Here is a 20,467-nt window from a genome sequence, read left to right as displayed (position 1 = left end):
GAAGTGGTACGGAAAGAGCATTTCAAACAATTGCAAGAAATGGCCAAGCAACAGGTGGATCATTTTAATGCAGTGGTTGATGGAAGGACCATCAGAGAAGTCCTCGAAGAAGAGCGGAACATTTGAGACGTTTGTGTTGGTTTTGGTCATATTGTGATAAGCACACCTCTTCTGCGTATTTTATACCTCTCGCTTGTTTTTTTTTTTTTTCATGATTTAGTGAGAGGCGAGAGAGGATCATAATACGGGATAGACACATTTCAGTCACATCACTAATACTTTTTTCCTCAGAGTGCAGCTATTGGACCTAGACTGATTCGAGTAGACTGATTCGAGAATGCTAAGCAGGTTACTTAATAATAATAGAAATGTCCTTCTTAAGAGGACACCGGTGTTGACCACCAAAACACTTACGAGAGCATCCATGGTAAGGTTTGCAAGTACTACGGAACCAGCCTCTTCGGTGAAATCCAAGTCTAATGACGAGTCTATGAACGACAGACCTTCTTCCATGTCTGGAAAGAAAATAACATTGGCAGTATTATCTGGTGCAGCCTTGGCATGGGGTTATATTTATTATCGTGACAATTATATGCAGAAAGCACCCCAATTTATTAGTGTAACGGAAGAGCTCGAGCCTTTTTTGGCGCAGATTGGCCCTTCACAGTACCCATTAAAGACTACCTACTCTCTTCTGGGTCACGGTGTTAGATCGGTGACTTTTATCAATTTTAAAGCCTATGGATTGGCCATTTATGCGGCTGATAAGGATATGAAATTGATTCCTAAAATTTTAAATTCAAATTTCCTCAAGAAGACTTTTATTGATACAGATCCAGAGAAATCACATTCTGAGAACGTAAAACTTGCCTTGGAAGATCCTGTAAAATCAGTTGTTTTGATTAGAAATCTACTGGATAGTGGAATAAGAATGTGTGCTAAGCTAACACCCATCAAATCCACCAATTTGACTTTCGTCAGAGAGAGTACAATCAAGACTTTGTGGAATCATCCTGACGCTGAAGCCAATAAAGAAGTTCTATCTAAAGGCATTGATCAATTAAGAAAGGGTTACAGCAAGAAGGGTTCTTTTTCCCCAAATGATGATTTGGTCATGGAATTGAATGCAGATGGTTCTCTTCAGTTTTACTACTATAATAATAAGACAAAAGAAACTTTCGATTTGGGTCTCGTCACAGAGCCTCTAGTCGGTAGATTCTTATTTAGTCAATATATGAGCGGTCCAAAGCCATTGTCACAGGAGACTAAAGATGCTGTAGTAGAGAAAATTTCAACTATGGTGTAAGAAAATTTGTTTTATTGTGGAGTTTAAAATTTATAATATACAATTATGTTAATCTAATGTTATGTATGATTGGAAGAAAATGAAACAGTATTATGGGTATTTTAACTCATTCATCTTCATCGTCGCTGAGCTCGATGGCAGGAATTTCAAAATCTGAATCAGAATCTTCGTCATCTCCACTTTCTTCCTGCTTTTCAGGTTGTACCTTAATGGCACCTTCTACAACTTCGATATTGCTGGTAGAAGCACCCTCTTCAACCTTGGCTCTTTTAAAATCTTGTTTTTCTTCTTCATTATTTGCTCTCTTTGTCGAAGCTACGTTATTGACTTTATCCTCTCCTACAGCACTATTAACGTAAGTTTTGAGTACGCTTTTCTCATATTTCACATCTTCAGTGATTCTATGGTTGGAAGAAGGATCCGCATGAACTTTGCTCTTGGTAGTCATAGCAGAACTTCTCGCTACAGATTTTGGAACCTCGATCACTTCTTTTTCCTCTAATATTGAACTGGACATTTCAAATTTAGAAGTGACAGTTGGCTCTTCTTCAGTAACTTCGAGATACTCATTATTATGAACAGTAGCAGCTGTAACGCTGTGAATGATTGACATTGGCAATCTAGGATGAATAGCTAAATCAAACACCTCATCGCTACAATCTTTCAATAGGGATACTGCAATTGGTAAAATAGAAATACGTTCATTACCAGGATTGATTACAACAAGTCTCAACAATTTCACAAAACTTTCTGGAATGTAATTTAACTTGCTTTTCAAGATTAATGATTTTGAAATAATATATCTTAAAATTTTCACTTGTTGAGAAGAAGGTAACTTCCAGTAACTTAAGATATGGAACAAAAATTTATTAATTTCATTGTACCATTCAATCGATGTAGAAACCTTGAATCGATCAGGATGAGTATACAGATCTGATAAAGCGCCTGTATTGGAATCCTTTTTCTGATTCTTTTTTTGTGACATGTTAGTGACAGTAGAGCTATTCTTTAATTTCAATTGTTGTTGGTTCTTGTAAAATGAGTCTACCAATTCGTCATCTTCAGTTAATTTTAATGAAATATCTATAAATTGGTTTATAGAGTCGATTTCGTTAAGCTGATGACCCAAATGTATTAAAATTAGATTTATTAACTTAAACGTATTCAAAAATTCGGTTTTTAGTAACTTACATGTGGCAATGTCGATATCTTTTGATTTTGGCTTCACTGGGATGAACAACTTCAATGAGGCCAAAATATTTTCAGAAAATGACAGGCATGATTTACCATAGTTGTTTAATAGGACTGTCCATAAGTTAATACCACAGGATTGAATGCAAGGTAAAATGTGGTTAATGACGGAAGTTAATTCATTGTCACGACGGAGTTCGCGTTTAATTGGTAAATATTTCTGTGTCATTGTAACTAAAACCTCGGATATTGAGTTAATGGCACCAATAGGAACTCTAACTGGGTACGGAGTTGGTAATGAGATAAAGGACGATAGCAAATCTACTAGAAGGTTCAAACGGGCTGGAATATCGTTCAGTGTCAATGCGTCATTGAAATCGATTTTTAGGCCCGGTAAGAAGTCCATAAGTTTTTTCCTTGGATCTGCATTGTCGTCTTCCTTAGATAAATCACGAGGAAGACTTTGAATCAACTTTACTAAGTCACTATCTTGATCAAAATCTAGGATATTTCCACATATTTCTACTATTGGTTTGAATTGAAGCAAAATTGAAAGTAAACCCATTCTCCATGCTTCATCACGATGTGCCTTGTGGTGAACATCAGTCTCACTTTGGGATTGAGAGGCTTGTATTTTGATGAGGTGCAAATATGCGTAATTATCAGAAATTAATAATTGCGTGTTTCTGTCCAAGCGGGCATAGTATCCAGTAATCAATCCGGTTAGGATTGTACGATACTTATTAGCAAAAGGCTTGAAAGTAGTAGAATGTTCTAATAGCAAAGTTTTCAAGACAGGCAAGCACAGTTTTGGTAAGCTTTGGCATAGATTGATTAGAGTTGGAATAATTGCCTTAAGTTTTGGTACTAAACTTTCTCTGGACAAAGTGGGCTTCTTCCTCATCAAATCCATTAAAATGGATGTGCTTGAGATTAAAGTTTCAAGTAAAGTATTTGACTCGAGGGTAGCTCTATCCACCGAGTAATAGTTGCTCTTCTGTTCCAATTTAGAATATATGGCGGACAGGAATTGACCCCCATATGAAACCAGCATTAAAGGATTGTAGGCGCAAACAACAGCGGCAACATGACAACCTTTCCAAACGTCGAAATCAGTACCTGAGCGTAGTAACTTCAAAATCTTTGTGTTTAACAAATTTAGCTCGGATTTTAAAAGTTGTTCGTTGACATATTCTGGAGACGTTAGTGTTTTCAAAATGGTGTGAAATTCATAGCCTGAAGTCAATTCTAGCCTTTTGGCAATGACGGTAATAGGTAATATTGCCTGTGCCATTCTTTGTAGTCCCTTCGCAGATATCTCAGCTATCTTCTTCCTAGTTTCAATTTGCGATGAGATGCGATTTTTATGATTGTATCACGAATAAAAAAATTTTCTGTAGTGAGAGGCCGGGTAACAAAGCCGTCATATTTCATAGTCTTCAGTACCTTCAAGTAATGCAATGTAAAAACCTGAGATGATTAATTATTCACATCCACTTGCCTCAACAAGTTTTGTACTCAAAGAAATGAAGTTATTTGCGACTAAATTCGTACATTATTGAGAAAGGACACTTCTCAGGATTTTCGCCATGCCTTTGATAAGTCATTGCAGTAAGAAAATGAAACAAAAAAAGCTAAGAGTTTGGTTTCACGCCCTAGTACTAGGCCCCTCATACCAAATTATAAATCTTTGTGTATGTTTCTCTGAAGGAATAGTACAGAAGTGTGATTTACTCAGTGTTTTGACCTTTGATAGCTCGCCCATGAAAATTGCTTTGATTTATCTGGACCCCATTACACTGTCACTATGAGAATAACTGGCATAGCTTCTGTCTCCAAGAAAAACTAAGATAGGGACCCTCATCATTTAAAGTTGTGTGGAAATCCAGTGGAACAATTCAGTCGCTCCTTTTTCTGTCAGTCCTCCATCCTCACCATAGGACTCTGATATCTCATCGAGAGTTCTCTGGAAATCCTGGAATATCTCTCCGATTTCCCAAAAAGTCACTGTCGAAAAACGACTTGTCCAGGAACAAAAAACGGTCAAATTCGGACTTCTGCCTCGAATGACCTCCACTCCCCTTCTGCGACTCCAACTACGTAGATGTCTCCTCATCTGAGTAGTCGACAAAGGCAACCATTCTGTGTTGGTATAGAGATTTCTTTCCCTAAAATATCGTAAGGGTGGCACTTCCGTAAATATCAGTTAAAGTTTAAGTCACTCTGTGCTTCCAGGGAAACGGTGCAGCCTCACAAACTCGACCTGCCCAATTCAGTAAGGTTCCTCGTTAGAATTGCCTGTAATTAACCATTTTGAGTGATCTACGCGATGATGATGATAATAATCGGAGTAACTTTAAAATGGTACGCGGTGGTCTCAGGAACGCCGCCTCCGCTTTTAAAAATTAGTGAAATTTGACTTTACTTTAGAGTGCTTCAAGTGAAACACTCGACGACAAGCACGCAGTATTGGTCTTGCACAATGAATGTTTACTTAATGAAGGACTTCTCATTGCTGGACGTTTGAGAGACAAAACGCACTGTCGCTACTACCAAGCTGCTCATAAATCGGAGAAGCTACTCGACGGCAAGTAATGAGGTTCTACTTTTGAAAATACGAATATTTGTGAATACCATGACAACTGAGGTCAAAGCATATAAATATAAGTCTATGGTACCACAGTTTTTTTAGTGCTTTGCTCTAGTTTATGTTTTTTTACACAACAGAAAGTACTCAAATTACTTATATTTTGCAATCAAATAAGCCACACATTCATCTATTTATTCAATATCAATGGCTAATAGCGTCACTTTCGATTTACACTTCAATTTCAAAAAGAAAATACGTATAAAAACGTTTTTGCTAATATTATCTTTTTTTAGTTCCAATTGTTTAAATTGTTTATACGGGATTCATCGTTCTAGATCAAACCGCGTCCTTTAGTGACGGCTCAAAACTTTGTAAACGAGGTAGTACGAACATTTGTTAAGTATTCGCTTATTGGGATGGTGATTTACCCAACACCAATTTGGTTGGTGTTGATTATGCAGTTTTGGATACACTTAACGCCATTACTACTAGTAGTGGAGGAAATACCGGAGCAATAGAACAAACACATGATGGGTACATTGTAGGAGTGTTCCGGGGTTCACAAATTTCTGAGGTAATGTCTGTCGACCTGCTACGATATGGAGCTAAATTTCCTGCTAGAAATGGTATTAACAATTATTTCTATCTTGAATCTGTCACTGGTGACGCAAGTTCTACATACGGCTTTATTGTCGCCCAAAATGGGTACAGACCTTACGTTGATGCGGCTATTGGTGCTTGACGCACAGGAAATAGCTATGGAGTATTTAATAATAGTCAGTATATTGAGGATATCAACTTCTGTGAAAATTTAGCTACTTTTGCTGGAGTTTCGCCTGACTTAAAAGCTGCCAGTGAATATACCTTAATTGCTCATAATTCTTCTAGCATTTTAGATGAACAGATGATCCCAACAAATAGATCTCGTATCATACTCGAGCCAGTTAGAAGGCCATCTTATTATAATAGAACACATAACCCTTAGTTGTGTTAATGAAGAGAAACGTTTTGGCACATCTAAATGTGCACATGGGTTTATCCTTTTGTTTTCTATACGGAACTGAAAAGTTCCAGCTAATGACTAATTTCTGTTTAATGAATATATAATGAACAAGAAACCTTACTTCTTGCTTTGACTATATTTTCTGTATTAAATTATTATTTCAAAACTAAGCATCGAAGTAAACTAATTCTTCTCTCTATGTTCGAGATTTTATTTCATCGTTATTAAAAAAAGAACATGAGTGTCAATTGTTTTTAGTTTATTGTTATTTAAGTGATATTGGAGATAGGGAATGAATGAAACGTCACCTAGTGTTTACAGGCCTTTAAGCGCAAAATGATCCCATGAAATAATCCACAGTCACTTGGAATATATTCATAATAGGCTTACTATTTAGAACTAAAACAGGGCCGGAATTTATAATCATATCTCTTGATCAGTACGATATTATCTGACAGAAACAAGTGCATTGTAGAAACCAAATGTTCATTAATTTTTTGGTTTCTTGTACTTCAACAAATAGTGGTTTGACTTTACATGAGATATAATCTCCTTAGCAGGTGTACCGTTCTAAATTATAGCGATGGCTTAGAACACTTCTGGATATACAAGTACAGATTTTCTGTAACTATTAACAGAAAAAATAATTCTATATGTAGTTTACCTTGAAAAGTCGCTATTTTTCTTTATATTGTGGCTAATAGGTTATTAATACTTGTAGCAGTTACTATTGAATCTCGAGTATACAAAATGATTGTACTCTATTTGGTCGTAAAGATACATAATCTGAGAAGTGATGGTAATGGACACCTCAATCATGAGTTTACATTGAGCTCTTTCAAATACAGGTGTGTAAAATAATCATCACGTAGCAAAGAAGTACAATTCGAGTTCGCCAGACTTAAATTTCTTTTCTCATTAAAAGAATGCTTCCTACACCCGTTTCATGAGCCTAAGAGTGAGTTCTCATCATGTGCAAAATTTCAAAGTCTATACGTATTTGGTATCATCCTTTGAATAGAACTACCTCTTTTGCCTTCCATTACTGTCATGTTTCAAAAAAGTAAACTTCTTGAACAAATATAAGAATTTTGAAGGCATATAAAACAAGGTTATCAAATTCGAGGTAGTTTATATTAAACAGTAGGTTACGTCAATAAATAACAAAAAAACGAAGGCCTATTATCCATTGGGTAGAAGCTAAAAGCTAAAAGGCTGTGAATAGGCATTATTTTTATCTACTTGAACGCTTTGAGTGCTTTGCTTTGTCGGTGAGAATTGTATGAAGGAAGGTGTCCTAGAGTGGCGTGCCCTATCAAGGCTATTTGTTCCAGCACTTGTTTGAGATGATGACCTCAAAGGACGGTTAGACAAGCCATCATTGAGGGGAGATGACAATTCCAACTTGGGAAACTCTCTTGGTATACTACCTTCCTTTTCGCGCACCCTATCGATGATATATGACTTGGCTAAATTATCTAGTTCATTGTCATTAATCTCATGAGTATTTTCGTCAGTGTCTTCATCTCCCAAAACGTTGTCAGATTTGTTACCAGAAGAATTGCTAACAGCATTGATATGATCCAAAAAGTCGCTAGCATTACTAGCATCATCATTAAGAAGTAGATTATGAGGTTCACGAAAAAGCCTGTTTTTCCCATTGTCATCACTGGGATTAGATCGTACCGTATTTTTGTTACCACTGGGAGAGTTTTCATTTGTCGAATCATCCGCACGTTTTGTCTTTTTATTGCTATTTTTCTTTTCCTTACGTTTATTTTTCTTTGTCTTACGTTTGCTACTTGGAGGTGTTGAATTCAGTTCTTTTTCACTCATATCTTGTACGTTATAAGATTTACTTCCCTTGTCATCCGAATCCCTGTCAAGATGTTTCCTATTTGAACGAGTCCCATACCAGAATGAGACAATCGCTGGAATCATTATGAGAGCAAAGATAATAAACACGTAAATTTCAATTTCGTATTGTCTTAAAGCTAGCATCTTTCTCATGAAAATGTGATAAACATTCTTTAATCCAGTTGAATTTCGATCATCTAACTCAAGTTCTGCTATAGGGGGAAGCTGAGCCTGTATAACCTCTGCAACTTTTCTTAATGCTTCAGTAGCTTCGATTTCCTTTTGATCTTTTATTGATAACCACTCTTCAGGTACATGGTTTTCTACAAATCGCTTGACACCCCTAACAATCACATAAGAAGCAGCGAAAGAAAGACCACTTCTAACCACAGGAGCACGTGTCATAGATATTCTTCAGTATAATTACAAGCTTACTTCGCTGTATTTTGAAACTTTATATCTCTTGATCAAGGTAGTTCTTACTCTTCAAAACTTGTATTTTGCTTAGAAGTATTTACATAGTAAAAAAAAAAAATCGAATGATCGCATAATGCAAACTATTCCATGATTTACGAAAAGTTAAGTAATAGTCGCTAGTCCCATCAATATCATCTGTAGAAACAATTGTAGCGACCAGAATGTCACTCTTCTGACTCTTATAGATCGTCTTTCTTCATCAGCAACGTAGGTTGCGAAGGCATCATAAACTTTTGAACTCAAATCATACATCAAATGCGAATCATAAACTGTCCATGCTCCTTCAAAATCCTTGATATCTTTGATTACGCGGCATCTTATAGGAATGTAGGTTCTTTTGGAATTCATATACCCCACAATTGGTCTAATCAGTGCGTTATTTTTATATGTTAGTTCCCTAGTAAATAATGGGACTTCTGCTTTAACGTTGTTCAATTTTAGAAAGAATTCCATGGCAAATTTATTGGGAATAGTCTGTTCTTCTTCCAGTTTCTTGTTAGAGAGTTTTCTTTTGAATTCCTGTACAATGTCCTTGAATTGCAATCCGTCAGTGTCTTGATTGGGAAGTTCGATATCGGCTAGCATATTGACGGTACCTTCAGTGATCCATCCAAAGGGACCTTGATCATTTGCATTTAGATGATCTATATCCAAATTATCTATCCTGATTCTGGTCAATAGACTCGAACTGTTTGCATTTAATTTCTTGTGTAGTGTAAACATTGAATTATCATATGCACCATTGATGTTATTTGCATTTAAAATATCATAGAGTAGCCAATTTTTCCTTAGTCTAGGTAAATTACAATTGATTATACTTATATTGAATGGTCTAAATCCACTAGGTTGATAAACGGTCACTAAAGCATCATTCATTATGAACTGAGAAATTTCAAAATCCCCAGGCTTGTGAACATTCTTATACAGTGCTGGATCTAAAGCGGGATCCCATTTTATATGAGTTCTATCAATAACACCTCTAATCCCGCTTACTACAACTTCGTCCAGGATACCTCTTCCGTTCAACCACTTGGTGAAGCTCAATGATATTTCTATTTGATCGATGGTCAAATCCAATTGTGTATAATTACCGTCATTAAAGTCATTGTTATTAACTAGTACATTTTCACTTAGGGCTAATGTTGCCCTTTGCATTGCGTCTTTTTGTGACCCTTTAACAAATTCACTTGTATTAGATAGATTTGGCCTTCGAGACACGAATACTTTGTTGAACCTGATCTTTGAAGAAGACCAATTCGGCACTATGGCATTTTCAAATATTACTGAGAGTTCAGGGTTGTTCCTAGTGAGTAATTTACCTATTTTCTTGGCTAAATATTCCTGAGCAGAGACCGTATTTAATAAGTAAATGATCACTGAGAAAAATGTGGTTGTTGATATTATGAATAAGATGACGTGACTCACTACAATCCATGATATGAATGCACTGATATCATCAGTATTGAAGGGTTTTGTTGATTTCTTTAATATCATTCGTATACCCGTTTTAAACCTGGTGAAACGATTCATCCCGCCATTAGAGAAATGTATTTGATCTGGTCTCTTGCCATCACCCCAGGTAGAGTAGCATCTTGCCCTTTCAAAAAGGTGTGATCTTGTATTGTGGGGTCTCAATAGCGAAGATGCCCTTACATTATAACTTCTGTATCGTATACAAGGAGTAGCAGCTGATCGTATATTTGTTGCTCCAGATGGCAACAGCCTTCTGCATGTTTGAAACATTAGCCTATTCTATTTGCAGAAAGGGTCCTCCTCCATACCAAATATGGATTGTTAAGAAACTGTTTTTTTATATTGGCGAAGATTAAATGCAATAAGGCTGACATGACTACATAATAAGGACTACGGATACTGGAAACGCCGTGGAATGGAGACTCTACCAAGAAGTGACGTATAAGTGGCATCGATTGTCCCGTGTAGCTCCTTTTCAATTGAGTGTATTACCAAGAGGTCATCGCCTCTGCATCCCAGAAATACACGAGAATCAAGTGCAGAAGCATCTCAACAAATTACACCGGTGAATGTCCTCGATGAGCAAACATGTGTCCCAACAGCCAATGGCTGGATACTGAACAGTGTGTTATGCTTACAGAGATCGTGTTTATGCTACTTTCCGTTGTGCTTTTTGTCGTGTATGCTGTTTTTTTCTCTTAAGAGGACAACCGTTACGAGAAAAATTTTCCAACGTCGAGTTTTCTCAATTAACAGGTTCACTTTTAAGGACAGCATATTAATCAATTTAATAGAATCCACACAATGTCTGCTATCCCACAAAACGCCAACGTCACTATTTTATCCAAAAACGAAAAGAAAGCCAGAGAAGCTATCTTAAAATTAGGTTTAAAGAAGGTTGCTGGTATCATCAGAGTTACTTTCAGAAGAAAGAACAACGAAATTGTTGCCATTGACAACCCAGAAGTCTTCAGATCTGCTGGTGGTAACTATGTCGTCTTTGGTGAACCAAAGATTGACGATTTCACTCAAAAATTAGCTGCTGCTCAACAACAAGCTCAAGCCAGTGGTATCCTACCAAGCGAAAAGGACATTGCTACTAAATCTCCAGAAGATATTCAAGCTGATATGCAAGCTGCTGCTGCCGCTAACGACAATGCTACCGCTGCTAACGACAACGATGATGAAGAAGTCGATGCTGGTGATTTAGCCAAGGAAGATATCGATTTAGTTATGCAACAAGCTAACGTCACTAAAAACAAGGCTGTTAAAGCTTTAAAAGAACACAATGGTGACATCGTCAATGCTATCATGTCTTTGTCTAAGTAAAAATGTACGTAGATTTATTTACTTTCATATTTCCAATTGCATTGGGGACATATATAGGTTAGTGATTTATTAGCTAATTTGTAAGCTCCAGTATGTTTTTGGCATTTTTCACAAATAATAGGTTTTATCACATTGTTTTGTTCGTTACCACCTGCAATGACATTAAGAACTTTATCAAACCACGCATCTTTTTCCACTTTATTAGAATTTTGAAGCTTTGATAGTTCTTCTTTTAACAAAGTTAATTGATTTTGTTTATTAACTAACTCTTCATCTAATAGTAACATTTGATCGTCATTTTCATCGTTACCTGAAGTAAATCTCTTGATAATCGAATTCGTCTCGTTAAATCTCGTCTCAGTTTTCAATTGATTTAATTTCTTGGCATGAATTGCCTTCAGTTTACTTAGTTTCTTTGTCTTCTGTGTAGTCAATAGGTGCCAAATCCTATAAGTTATCCATTTGATAAACACTAGAAAACCAACATAAATTAAAGCAGCCAAGCTAACGTACAATATGTTTCCAAAACTGTACCAGTGCACGTATGAAAGAATGAAAATTCCAATTGCTAATCCATAGTAGTTTATCTTAGATTGTAAACTTGCTAAATTTTTCTCTCTCCTCTGTAAAACTTTGTCCAAATTATGAATCTCTGCAGTTATCTGGGATAAATCTTCTGTATATTTTTCAACAATATTCTTATTTGACTTGCGAGAAACCAAGTTTACTATCCTAGCTAGCATTATTGTGTGTGAGTTTCCTTTATATCCTTGATCTATTTGAAAATAGCGATGATGAGCTATATATGTCTCTTTTTTTTTGACTTACTACTACTAATAAATGGTATATCTAAGTAAAGAAACTCAATAACAAAAAACAACACCAACAAGATGCCAAATGTGCCAATATCGACGTTGCAGATAACTAAATTATTGCAGAATGAGAATAGACAAACGAGTATTATAACGCCGCTGGGTAATACGCTACTGGAAATACAAGGAGATCTTGAATTGCCACATGTCGTGAACGATACAGACGATAGATTCGATAGATACAAGGATAATGATACTGTAAGGTTTGGTTTACTGTCAATCGATGACGAAAAGAAGACTGCTACTCTGTTTATTGGTAAGAAACAAAGATTATTGGGAAATATAGTGGCTTTGGATCCGCCTCTAGGTATACTACAATTCCATCATGAGGAGCAAAAGGTTGAAATGGTGGACATCATCGAATATAAGATTTATTTCAAAGATAGACCGTTGCCTATCATGTGAAGTTGGGCAGCGTATGTTCGCAAGGTTCCAAATTTGCATATATGTTGGCGAATGCGATGGAGATTCGTGTAAGTATTAGCGTTCCATTGGGCTCCTTTTAGCCATTATGATGATCTGCAAGTCTTATTAAGTTTCACTTGTTGAAAACAGGCTCAGGTCATTTAAGAGAGATAATATTAAAATGCACTGCAGTGGCGTGTGTGAAGTGTTAACCTCATGTTATATAACGACCATAAATAATTGTGTAAACAAGAACGAATGAGCTTTCATGCTACCTCAGTATGTCTCGTTCACCGTAATACAAAATTCCAACATGTTGGACTAGCTAGCTGTTCTCTGCTGCTATCCATTTCCAAAAAATGCAATATAACTACGAGTAAGCTAGGTAATCTCCGTATATTCATGGTCAATGCCAGGATGACAAGTCAAACAGAGGGGCCGCCCCATAAATATATACAACGACATCATATTTCAACTTCAAGCTCATTAAAGATGTACCTACTGCTCATCTCGAAGACTTGAGATACAAATTTGGTTCCTGAAAGGTCTCAAGCAAATGCACTTATCTGTCAAGAATACATCGAAAGTCGTGTATGCAGGCATTACAGTCTCTCTCTCTAACACTGTATGCAACACCACCACTGGTAGCGGCTGCTACAGGCTTTATTGACTTATCGATAACATATATCTTGTATGATGATTCATTTTCACACAGTAAGAGGGAAGTGTGAAAAAAAAAATTGTGTACTAGCAAGCTGTGTTGAAAACTATAAGAAAGCCAGAAAGGTCTGTGTAAAAGTATAAGAAGGCCAAGAGCATCTCAAATTGAATCTCAGACACACTAAAGTCAATTAAACATATCTTAATCTATAGCGATGGCCAGAATGTTTGGTAAAATTGACGATCCAATACCTTCAAAGGATGATCATCCCATATCTGTAAATTTACCAACTTGGGATTCAGCTATCGAATATGCCAAGAATCCGAGTGTCTTTGAAAATGGATATCCTCGAATGAAGCTAAACAAATCTGTAGCTAGATTGTGTGACATTTTGAATGATAAATATGCTAAGGATAATGAGTTATGTCTTTGTTTTCCTTCTTATAATGTAGCAAAGAGATGCAGGGAATACATTCGCCATGGATCCAATGACTCTAATGTGAAAGTTCGTATTTTACAGCTAGCTACTTCAAAGCCTCTCAATGAGGGCGAGCGTCAATTTAAAATGGAGTCTAAAATCGCTGTTGTATTCATGTTAAAAAATTACTATGATCTGGCTAGAGAATATTGGGAGTTGAGTGGTGAGATTGTTTCAAGTAGATTGGCACAGTATGTGCAAAATGAACTTTTTATGGCAGAAAAGAATGTCACACAACAAGAACTAATACGGAATAATTCTCCATCTACAATAAAGCTTTCCATGAATGAGAGGGCCAAGACATTATTAAAAAAACGTATTACTATAAATATAGCTAATCTAAATACCGAAAATGAGGATGAAAACTATCATTTTAAAGATGATGAGGAAGATGAGAACGGCCGTAGTAATAGCAACCGTGATGAAGACAACAATTCTGTAAATAGTATCCATCTGTATGATGTAAATGACGATAATACTGTTGTTAATAGCACCGATAATGACAGCGACAGTGATCAAGTTTTTGATTCAATGGTACCTGCAGAGCCTATCGAAATGGGATCAAATATTGAATTTTTAGAAAATGAGGAGAATGATAGTGAATTTCAAAATGACATTGATGGTGGATCAGATGAGGGAAATGAAGAAACTTCAGTGGAAGTTAATTGCGAAACAGATATATTCCTTTTCCCAACTGGTATGGCTGCGTTATTCACTGTCCATCGATTACTTCTGAAGTATGATTCAGAGAGAATTGAACGATCAAGATCAATCATGAATAATTCGATTTCTGGTGAAAGTAACATATTGCACAAGAAAACAGTAGTCTTCGGGTTTTCATATCCAGATACTTACAAGATGCTAAAGACTTTAAATAACGTTTATTGCTTACCGTACGTGAGTGAAATTGACTGTATGAATAAACTGAAAAATATTTTACATTCAGGAGAGCAAATATTGGCGGTTCTGATTGAAGCACCATCAACTCCACTGTTGAAAATGGGGAATTTATTGGAATTAAAAGAATTATCAAATCTTTTCGGTTTTATTATTATAGTGGATGAGACTGTGGGGGGGTTTTTCAATGTCGATGCTCTTGTTCATGCGGACGTTGTCTGTACTTCATTAACTAAAATTTTCAGTGGTGATGTAGGTAATGTCATGGCTGGGGCAATGGCACTCAATTCTAATAGTACAATTTACAATTTTGCCAAAGATTTCTTGATTGATAATAATGAATTTGAGGATAATTTATGGTGTGAAGATGCGATTATTATGGAGAGAAATTCTAGGGATTTTATTGCCAAAATGTTAAAGATCAATTATACTACAGATTACTTGTTAGATAAAGTTTTAATACCGCATATTGGAGAGCATAATCTTTTCAAGAAAATTTATCACCCAAGATTAACTTCAAATGAAACAAAACAAAATTATGAGAAAATTAAATGTAAATCAGATGGTGGTTATGGCGGTGTCTTTTCAATAGATTTCAATAATTTAGAGCAAGCGAAACTGTTTTACAACTGTTTGAATGTTGCTAAGGGTCCTTCCTTAGGTACTACAATGACATTGGCATGTCCTTACACGATATTGTATCATTATGCTGATATTGAAAAAGTGTCTAAATATGGCCTTAGTGAAAGTTTGATAAGGGTTAGCGTAGGATTAGAAAATAGGAAACAGTTATGTCAATTGTTCCAAGCTGCAATTGATGAAGCAATGAAAATATTGAAATGATCTATTATTTGCATATATACATGTACATATACCCATATGTAATTGTGTATTTTTTTTTCCTTCTCGTATTATGAACGCTATTGTAATATTATCTAATTAGAAATGGTTATTATTTTCACCTATCTTAAAAAATTGATGAAACCTGGATATAATATAGACATGCATAGGGCACTTATGGATTTGATTTGGCATTCAAATCTACAAGTTTGCCGCCTTTGTTGAATCTGGGATGTCTTGGGTCATTGATATACTCATCGGAGTCCATAACTTTCGTTGTGAACTTACTCATCCCATAGTATACTATGGCACCACCGAGGAAGAATGGCCAATATGGCTTTAAGATTGGAGTACTGTATCTTCTCAACATTGTATCCGTAAAATCCTCCGATAGAGACGTCTCAGTTGTGTCTCAATGTGAGAATGAGTTTCATTCACATTTATATTTCCATTGAAATCCCTCGAATACTATTTTATAGATCTTTAATTGGCTCTCCGAAGGCGAGACAAGAGCGAGAGTCTTATAGAAGTGACTTTATTAAAGATATTATAAGATTATATGTAAGTAGTCAATAGGAAACTGTGAGAATGAGCGTACCAGATTTGAAGAACCTATCTTTGAATGAGTTCAATGCCTTCTTGGCTTGTTTCGTAAGGTGAAAAAAGTCTCTCAATTTCTTGTATGAGAGATTGGTGTTTATCACGGTGTGAAGGTGTACTGTATTCACAAAAGAACTGGGTGAGCAACTGGGTACTTCCTAATTGTACGTATGATGTTTATGCATCTTTGTTTATGGACGAATCATAGATTCTGGCGGCGTTGTCTCGCTGTGTCTTGCACTTTGCATATCGTAAATGTGACTATATATCATACTAGCCGCCGTGCCGAAGCGCTATTCGTTTTTCGTGGTTTTCAGAGCAAGAAATTGGAACACATTCATTAAAACAGCGTCGAAGGCTATAATTGTGTCAACTGCTACTCAAGGTTAGAGCATGGGCAGTATACGACTAGAAAGAGACGTGGAGGGGTACAATACTCTGATCTCTTTTCACCAAGATGCAACGCTATCAGAAGTCAGCGGTTGAACTTGGGCCGTCATTGTGACATGAGCCCAGGGAAGATCTACATGTAAGGCTTACTGTCTGTTCGCACCATAATTTGCACCACAAAATTTTAGTCATGAAACTGGCTTATTTGATTTGTTTTTGATGATGATGTTCACCATGGCGGCTAATTATACTGGACACGATGCAAGGATAGTCGCACATTTTGACACGTGACACACAATGTTCAACGTTCTCCGTTCATCATCGCTTTGTACGAAGAAAAAGAAACATGGCACCACAGCAAAAAAAAAAAGCAACATCTCGCTACTTCCCGCCGACGTCATTTTTCTTCCTCCTCGTCACATGGCCCAAAAATGTTATTCCGTTGTCTCGACACCTCTCGTATTGGTTTTTTTTTTTCGTTCTCTTACAAATCTGGAAATATATCTTGTAAGTTCAGTAGTTCATTAACCTTCACACATCTACTCAAACTTATACCATATAAACAGACTCACATATATCAAACAAGAATATGTTCTCTCCACCTGGTTATGTCCCCAAAGATCTAGAAAATAATAACGTGTCGGCTTTGCCAACTCCAACAAACTCAAATAATGTCACTCCATCTGCTGCAAATTTATTGCCAATTCCCAAAAAATCAAGAATAATCAAGACTGACAAGCCAAGACCTTTCCTATGCAGTATCTGTACGAGAGGTTTCGTTAGACAAGAGCATCTAAAAAGACATCAAAGGGCCCATACAAGTGAAAAACCATTTCTTTGTACTTTCTGTGGAAGATGTTTCGCAAGAAGAGATCTAGTTTTAAGACATCAACATAAATTACATTCTTCATTAATTTCAAAATCAAATAATGATAACACTTTTGAAAAACTAATGGAAAATAACAAAAATTTAGATTTAAATGGAGCGATGCCATCAACTATAAGAAAAAGAAATACAGACCCGGATAAACATATTATTAAAGTGGATGGGAATAAAAAAACTATATTACCAACCTTAACAAATCCATTGGCTCAAACCGCTGCACAGATGAAAAAAGCTGCAAGAGACGCTGCAAAATTAGCTGAAAGAGAGGCAAATAATAAAAAATTGAAAAATAATAAAAATGTAGTAACTAAAATTGAAACTAAGGATAAAAATGATTTGACTTCACAAAATTATGATCATGAACCCATTCTTAAGCAAAGAAATAAAAGGCATGCATCCTTCTCTGCTTCCACAGCATTCACTTACGTACCAACAAATAATCAGCCTGTCATTGAACAAGACTCAGATTTCCCTCATCAAGTCGGATTTTCTACCCCACAATTAACGGCACAAAAATTAATTGAAAAAGCTGCAGAATCTGGTGTAGATTTAAATTCAATTGATGTACCAACTTTCTTATCGTTAGATGATCAATCGAATTTACAATCAATTGATATTCAACACAATATTCCAAACAGCCATCATAACCAAACAAATCAAATTGATTGGAAAAATCCTTACTATGATAATGTCCCTTTCTTAACTGATTTCCTAACGATGGGATCTTCATTCGGTGGGTCTGGTGGTTTCGCCAATTTCCATCCATCAAATTCAACTTTAGATCTTTTCAATTTTCAATCGATATCCCCGACAAAATCAGACATTACCACTACTGCTACTGCTACTAAACAAGCCATAAATGACCACTCATTCAGCGGATCAGCGTCAATTTCTCAAGCTCTAAATCATCCTACAAAGATCAAATCCTCTTTAGATAAACCATCATCAATTTTAGACTTATCAGCTTCTCATTTGGAAAATTTGACCAACGATTTAGGTTTGGATATGGACAAGCAATGGTTCAACAAATTTCTTTCTAAAAGTGAAAATCAACCAAATACGACTTCTTCTACTGCAAATACCATCGATTTTGAACATTTTGCTCAAAATATACTTCCGACACCATCACCAAACGAAAATTCAGGTTCAAATTTTTACTCATCGAGCAGCAGTTCTTTCAACAATAAGGGTGCAACACAATTCTCACTAAATAATGAATTCAATTTCAACTCTATTGATTGTAACATTCCAGATTTATTCACTTCGAGACAATTTGATCTTTTCAAGGAAAATAACGACTTTCTCAAACCCGATTCAATTCTTCCAAACCCTTCATCATCATTTCCTCCTCGTTTGTCACAAGAGTCCCTTAATGATAACGAAGAGTTATCACCTTTCAATAGTAGTATACGTGATTGGATAATATCTTCCAACAATTTAACTTCTGATGTTTTCCCTACTGTTGAAGAACTAAACCGTCATGTCAATTTATACAAAGAAAATTTTCATAAAATCTTCCCATTCATTCATATACAGACTCTGAAAATAACTAAGGACAATTATCCTTTACTATTATCAATAGCTACCATTGGTGCATTTTACGCTTTCAAATCGAAGCATGCTGCAATTCTTTCAAGTATTACACTTGTTCACGTTAAGAAAATTTTGGAGAAACAAAAAGATAATTATGAAAACACCCCTCTGTGGGTCATTCAAACTATAGTATTGTTAACTATCAATAACACGTTCAACAATGACGTAAGAGCAACCAAGAACGTTCAAGCGCATTTAATGACTCTGGTACAATTAATAAAGGTAACAAAAATAAATCTACCTCTAGAAAATTTTGTCACCCCTCCGATTGAAAGTGACCATTTTATGGAATTTCAAGATAATCCACAAATATTGAAACAACTCAACGACCGTTATAAGACATCTGAACAAGTTGAAAAGAATTTTCAATATTTCATCTTGGCTCAATCAAGAATTAGAACGTGTCACACTGTTCTGCTTATAACCAATTTCTTCTCATCCTTGGTTGGTCTCGATTGTAATTTCCATTCCGTCGACTTGAAATGTGGGGTATCATGTTATAATGAAATATTATTCCATATTGGTAAACCACAGATCTGGGCCAACCGTCTTTCAGAATTAGGTATCAACTTGGATTCGAAATTTTCTTTAATTGAATTATCAAAGGGTAATGGGAATTTCGAGGATGGACTTGCTTATTTATCTACAGGAAGTCAGTATTTCTTCGAAAATTCAAAATTATCCTTCAGAACGTTACTGTCTTATTTGATCACAGTCCATGAGAAAATATCCATTGAAAGGCATGCTAACAATCAACAGACAGAATATGGTGGTCAAGTAAAAGAAGCTAAATGGAGAATGAATTCAAGACCAATTATTTCAAGCGTCATGAAACATTGGGAAGCATTATATATCAAGAACGGTGGGATATTAAAACAGAATGACGAGAATATAAAGACCATAATTTCAAACCCTTCGATTAAACTAATTATTCCATTATACTTATTTGCCAAGATTAGAAAGTGCGTTAACCTATCAGATCTTATGAACAAGATTTGGTTACAAGATTGGGATGGTATGAATAAAGGCTTGAAAAAATTTTATCACGATTGGGAATCATTGCATGAGGCAACTGAATACTCTTTAGAAATAATTGAATTCTGGCATGATATGATATCAAATTCAGATTCATTTGGCATTGTAACAATACCAATTCTATCAGTAACATGTATTTTGTCATCCATCCTAATCATTTTTGAATATTTGAAAATTCTGGAAGAATGGACTGAAAGATATAAAAAGGGTAAGATAAATGCAGCATTGAATGTTTCTGATAGAATTCTATGGTTAAAGATTGTTAAAGTATTAAAAAAAATTGAAACGCAATTCATTTCAAATAGCAGTTACCACATCACATCGTCAGAGTCTGACTTGATTGATGACGAACGTGCCATGGAAGCGCTAAAACCTGAAACGGACATTGCAGAAACTGTTGCTGTCATTAATACTATCAAATTGTCGCAACGTAGTTTGTTTCTGGGAATTGGGATTTTAAGTGCCACTCCTGTCTGGACAGTGAGCTCTCTTTTCGCCCAGGCACTTCAATCAGGCGCCCGTTATGGTCAATCACACCAATAATTATATACACTTGATAATTACTTATAGAATCTCATATAAAT

The 20,467-nt window shown here is 35.8% G+C and overlaps 10 protein-coding genes across 10 annotated transcripts; 5 read left to right on the top strand and 5 right to left on the bottom strand.

Annotated features, from left to right (window-relative positions):
• Nucleotides 1-337: 337 nt before the first annotated feature.
• On the top strand, nt 338-1,306 carry AIM18 (Aim18p; the record flags this gene model as incomplete). Its single annotated transcript, XM_003956073.1, has 1 exon — nt 338-1,306. One exon carries the CDS (start codon nt 338-340, stop codon nt 1,304-1,306), a length of 969 nt encoding a protein of 322 aa, XP_003956122.1.
• A 106-nt stretch (nt 1,307-1,412) lies between these two features.
• On the bottom strand, nt 1,413-3,791 carry RIX1 (Rix1p; the record flags this gene model as incomplete). The annotated part of the gene is made up of 1 exon (XM_003956072.1): nt 1,413-3,791. The coding sequence occupies one exon, from the start codon at nt 3,789-3,791 to the stop codon at nt 1,413-1,415; it is 2,379 nt and encodes a 792-aa protein (XP_003956121.1).
• A 3,499-nt stretch (nt 3,792-7,290) lies between these two features.
• Nucleotides 7,291-8,352, bottom strand: NVJ1 (Nvj1p; the record flags this gene model as incomplete). The annotated part of the gene is made up of 1 exon (XM_003956071.1): nt 7,291-8,352. The coding sequence occupies one exon, from the start codon at nt 8,350-8,352 to the stop codon at nt 7,291-7,293; it is 1,062 nt and encodes a 353-aa protein (XP_003956120.1).
• A 174-nt stretch (nt 8,353-8,526) lies between these two features.
• Nucleotides 8,527-10,167, bottom strand: MDM31 (Mdm31p; the record flags this gene model as incomplete). Its single annotated transcript, XM_003956070.1, has 1 exon — nt 8,527-10,167. The coding sequence occupies one exon, from the start codon at nt 10,165-10,167 to the stop codon at nt 8,527-8,529; it is 1,641 nt and encodes a 546-aa protein (XP_003956119.1).
• Nucleotides 10,168-10,701: 534 nt separating this feature from the next.
• On the top strand, nt 10,702-11,226 carry EGD2 (Egd2p; the record flags this gene model as incomplete). Its single annotated transcript, XM_003956069.1, has 1 exon — nt 10,702-11,226. One exon carries the CDS (start codon nt 10,702-10,704, stop codon nt 11,224-11,226), a length of 525 nt encoding a protein of 174 aa, XP_003956118.1.
• Nucleotides 11,227-11,240: 14 nt separating this feature from the next.
• Nucleotides 11,241-11,969, bottom strand: LNP1 (Lnp1p; the record flags this gene model as incomplete). The annotated part of the gene is made up of 1 exon (XM_003956068.1): nt 11,241-11,969. One exon carries the CDS (start codon nt 11,967-11,969, stop codon nt 11,241-11,243), a length of 729 nt encoding a protein of 242 aa, XP_003956117.1.
• Nucleotides 11,970-12,116: 147 nt separating this feature from the next.
• Nucleotides 12,117-12,503, top strand: CTF8 (Ctf8p; the record flags this gene model as incomplete). Its single annotated transcript, XM_003956067.1, has 1 exon — nt 12,117-12,503. The coding sequence occupies one exon, from the start codon at nt 12,117-12,119 to the stop codon at nt 12,501-12,503; it is 387 nt and encodes a 128-aa protein (XP_003956116.1).
• Nucleotides 12,504-13,378: 875 nt separating this feature from the next.
• On the top strand, nt 13,379-15,382 carry KAFR0B06830 (putative cystathionine gamma-synthase; the record flags this gene model as incomplete). The annotated part of the gene is made up of 1 exon (XM_003956066.1): nt 13,379-15,382. The coding sequence occupies one exon, from the start codon at nt 13,379-13,381 to the stop codon at nt 15,380-15,382; it is 2,004 nt and encodes a 667-aa protein (XP_003956115.1).
• A 172-nt stretch (nt 15,383-15,554) lies between these two features.
• ATP18 (F1F0 ATP synthase subunit i) lies at nt 15,555-15,749 on the bottom strand (the record flags this gene model as incomplete). Its single annotated transcript, XM_003956065.1, has 1 exon — nt 15,555-15,749. The coding sequence occupies one exon, from the start codon at nt 15,747-15,749 to the stop codon at nt 15,555-15,557; it is 195 nt and encodes a 64-aa protein (XP_003956114.1).
• Nucleotides 15,750-16,958: 1,209 nt separating this feature from the next.
• On the top strand, nt 16,959-20,426 carry TDA9 (Tda9p; the record flags this gene model as incomplete). The annotated part of the gene is made up of 1 exon (XM_003956064.1): nt 16,959-20,426. The coding sequence occupies one exon, from the start codon at nt 16,959-16,961 to the stop codon at nt 20,424-20,426; it is 3,468 nt and encodes a 1,155-aa protein (XP_003956113.1).
• Nucleotides 20,427-20,467: the final 41 nt, after the last annotated feature.

This window comes from Kazachstania africana, chromosome 2 (assembly GCF_000304475.1).
Source record: "Kazachstania africana CBS 2517 chromosome 2, complete genome".
Taxonomy (NCBI): Eukaryota; Fungi; Ascomycota; class Saccharomycetes; order Saccharomycetales; family Saccharomycetaceae; genus Kazachstania; species Kazachstania africana.
This window is presented reverse-complemented; position numbering and strand designations above follow the sequence as displayed.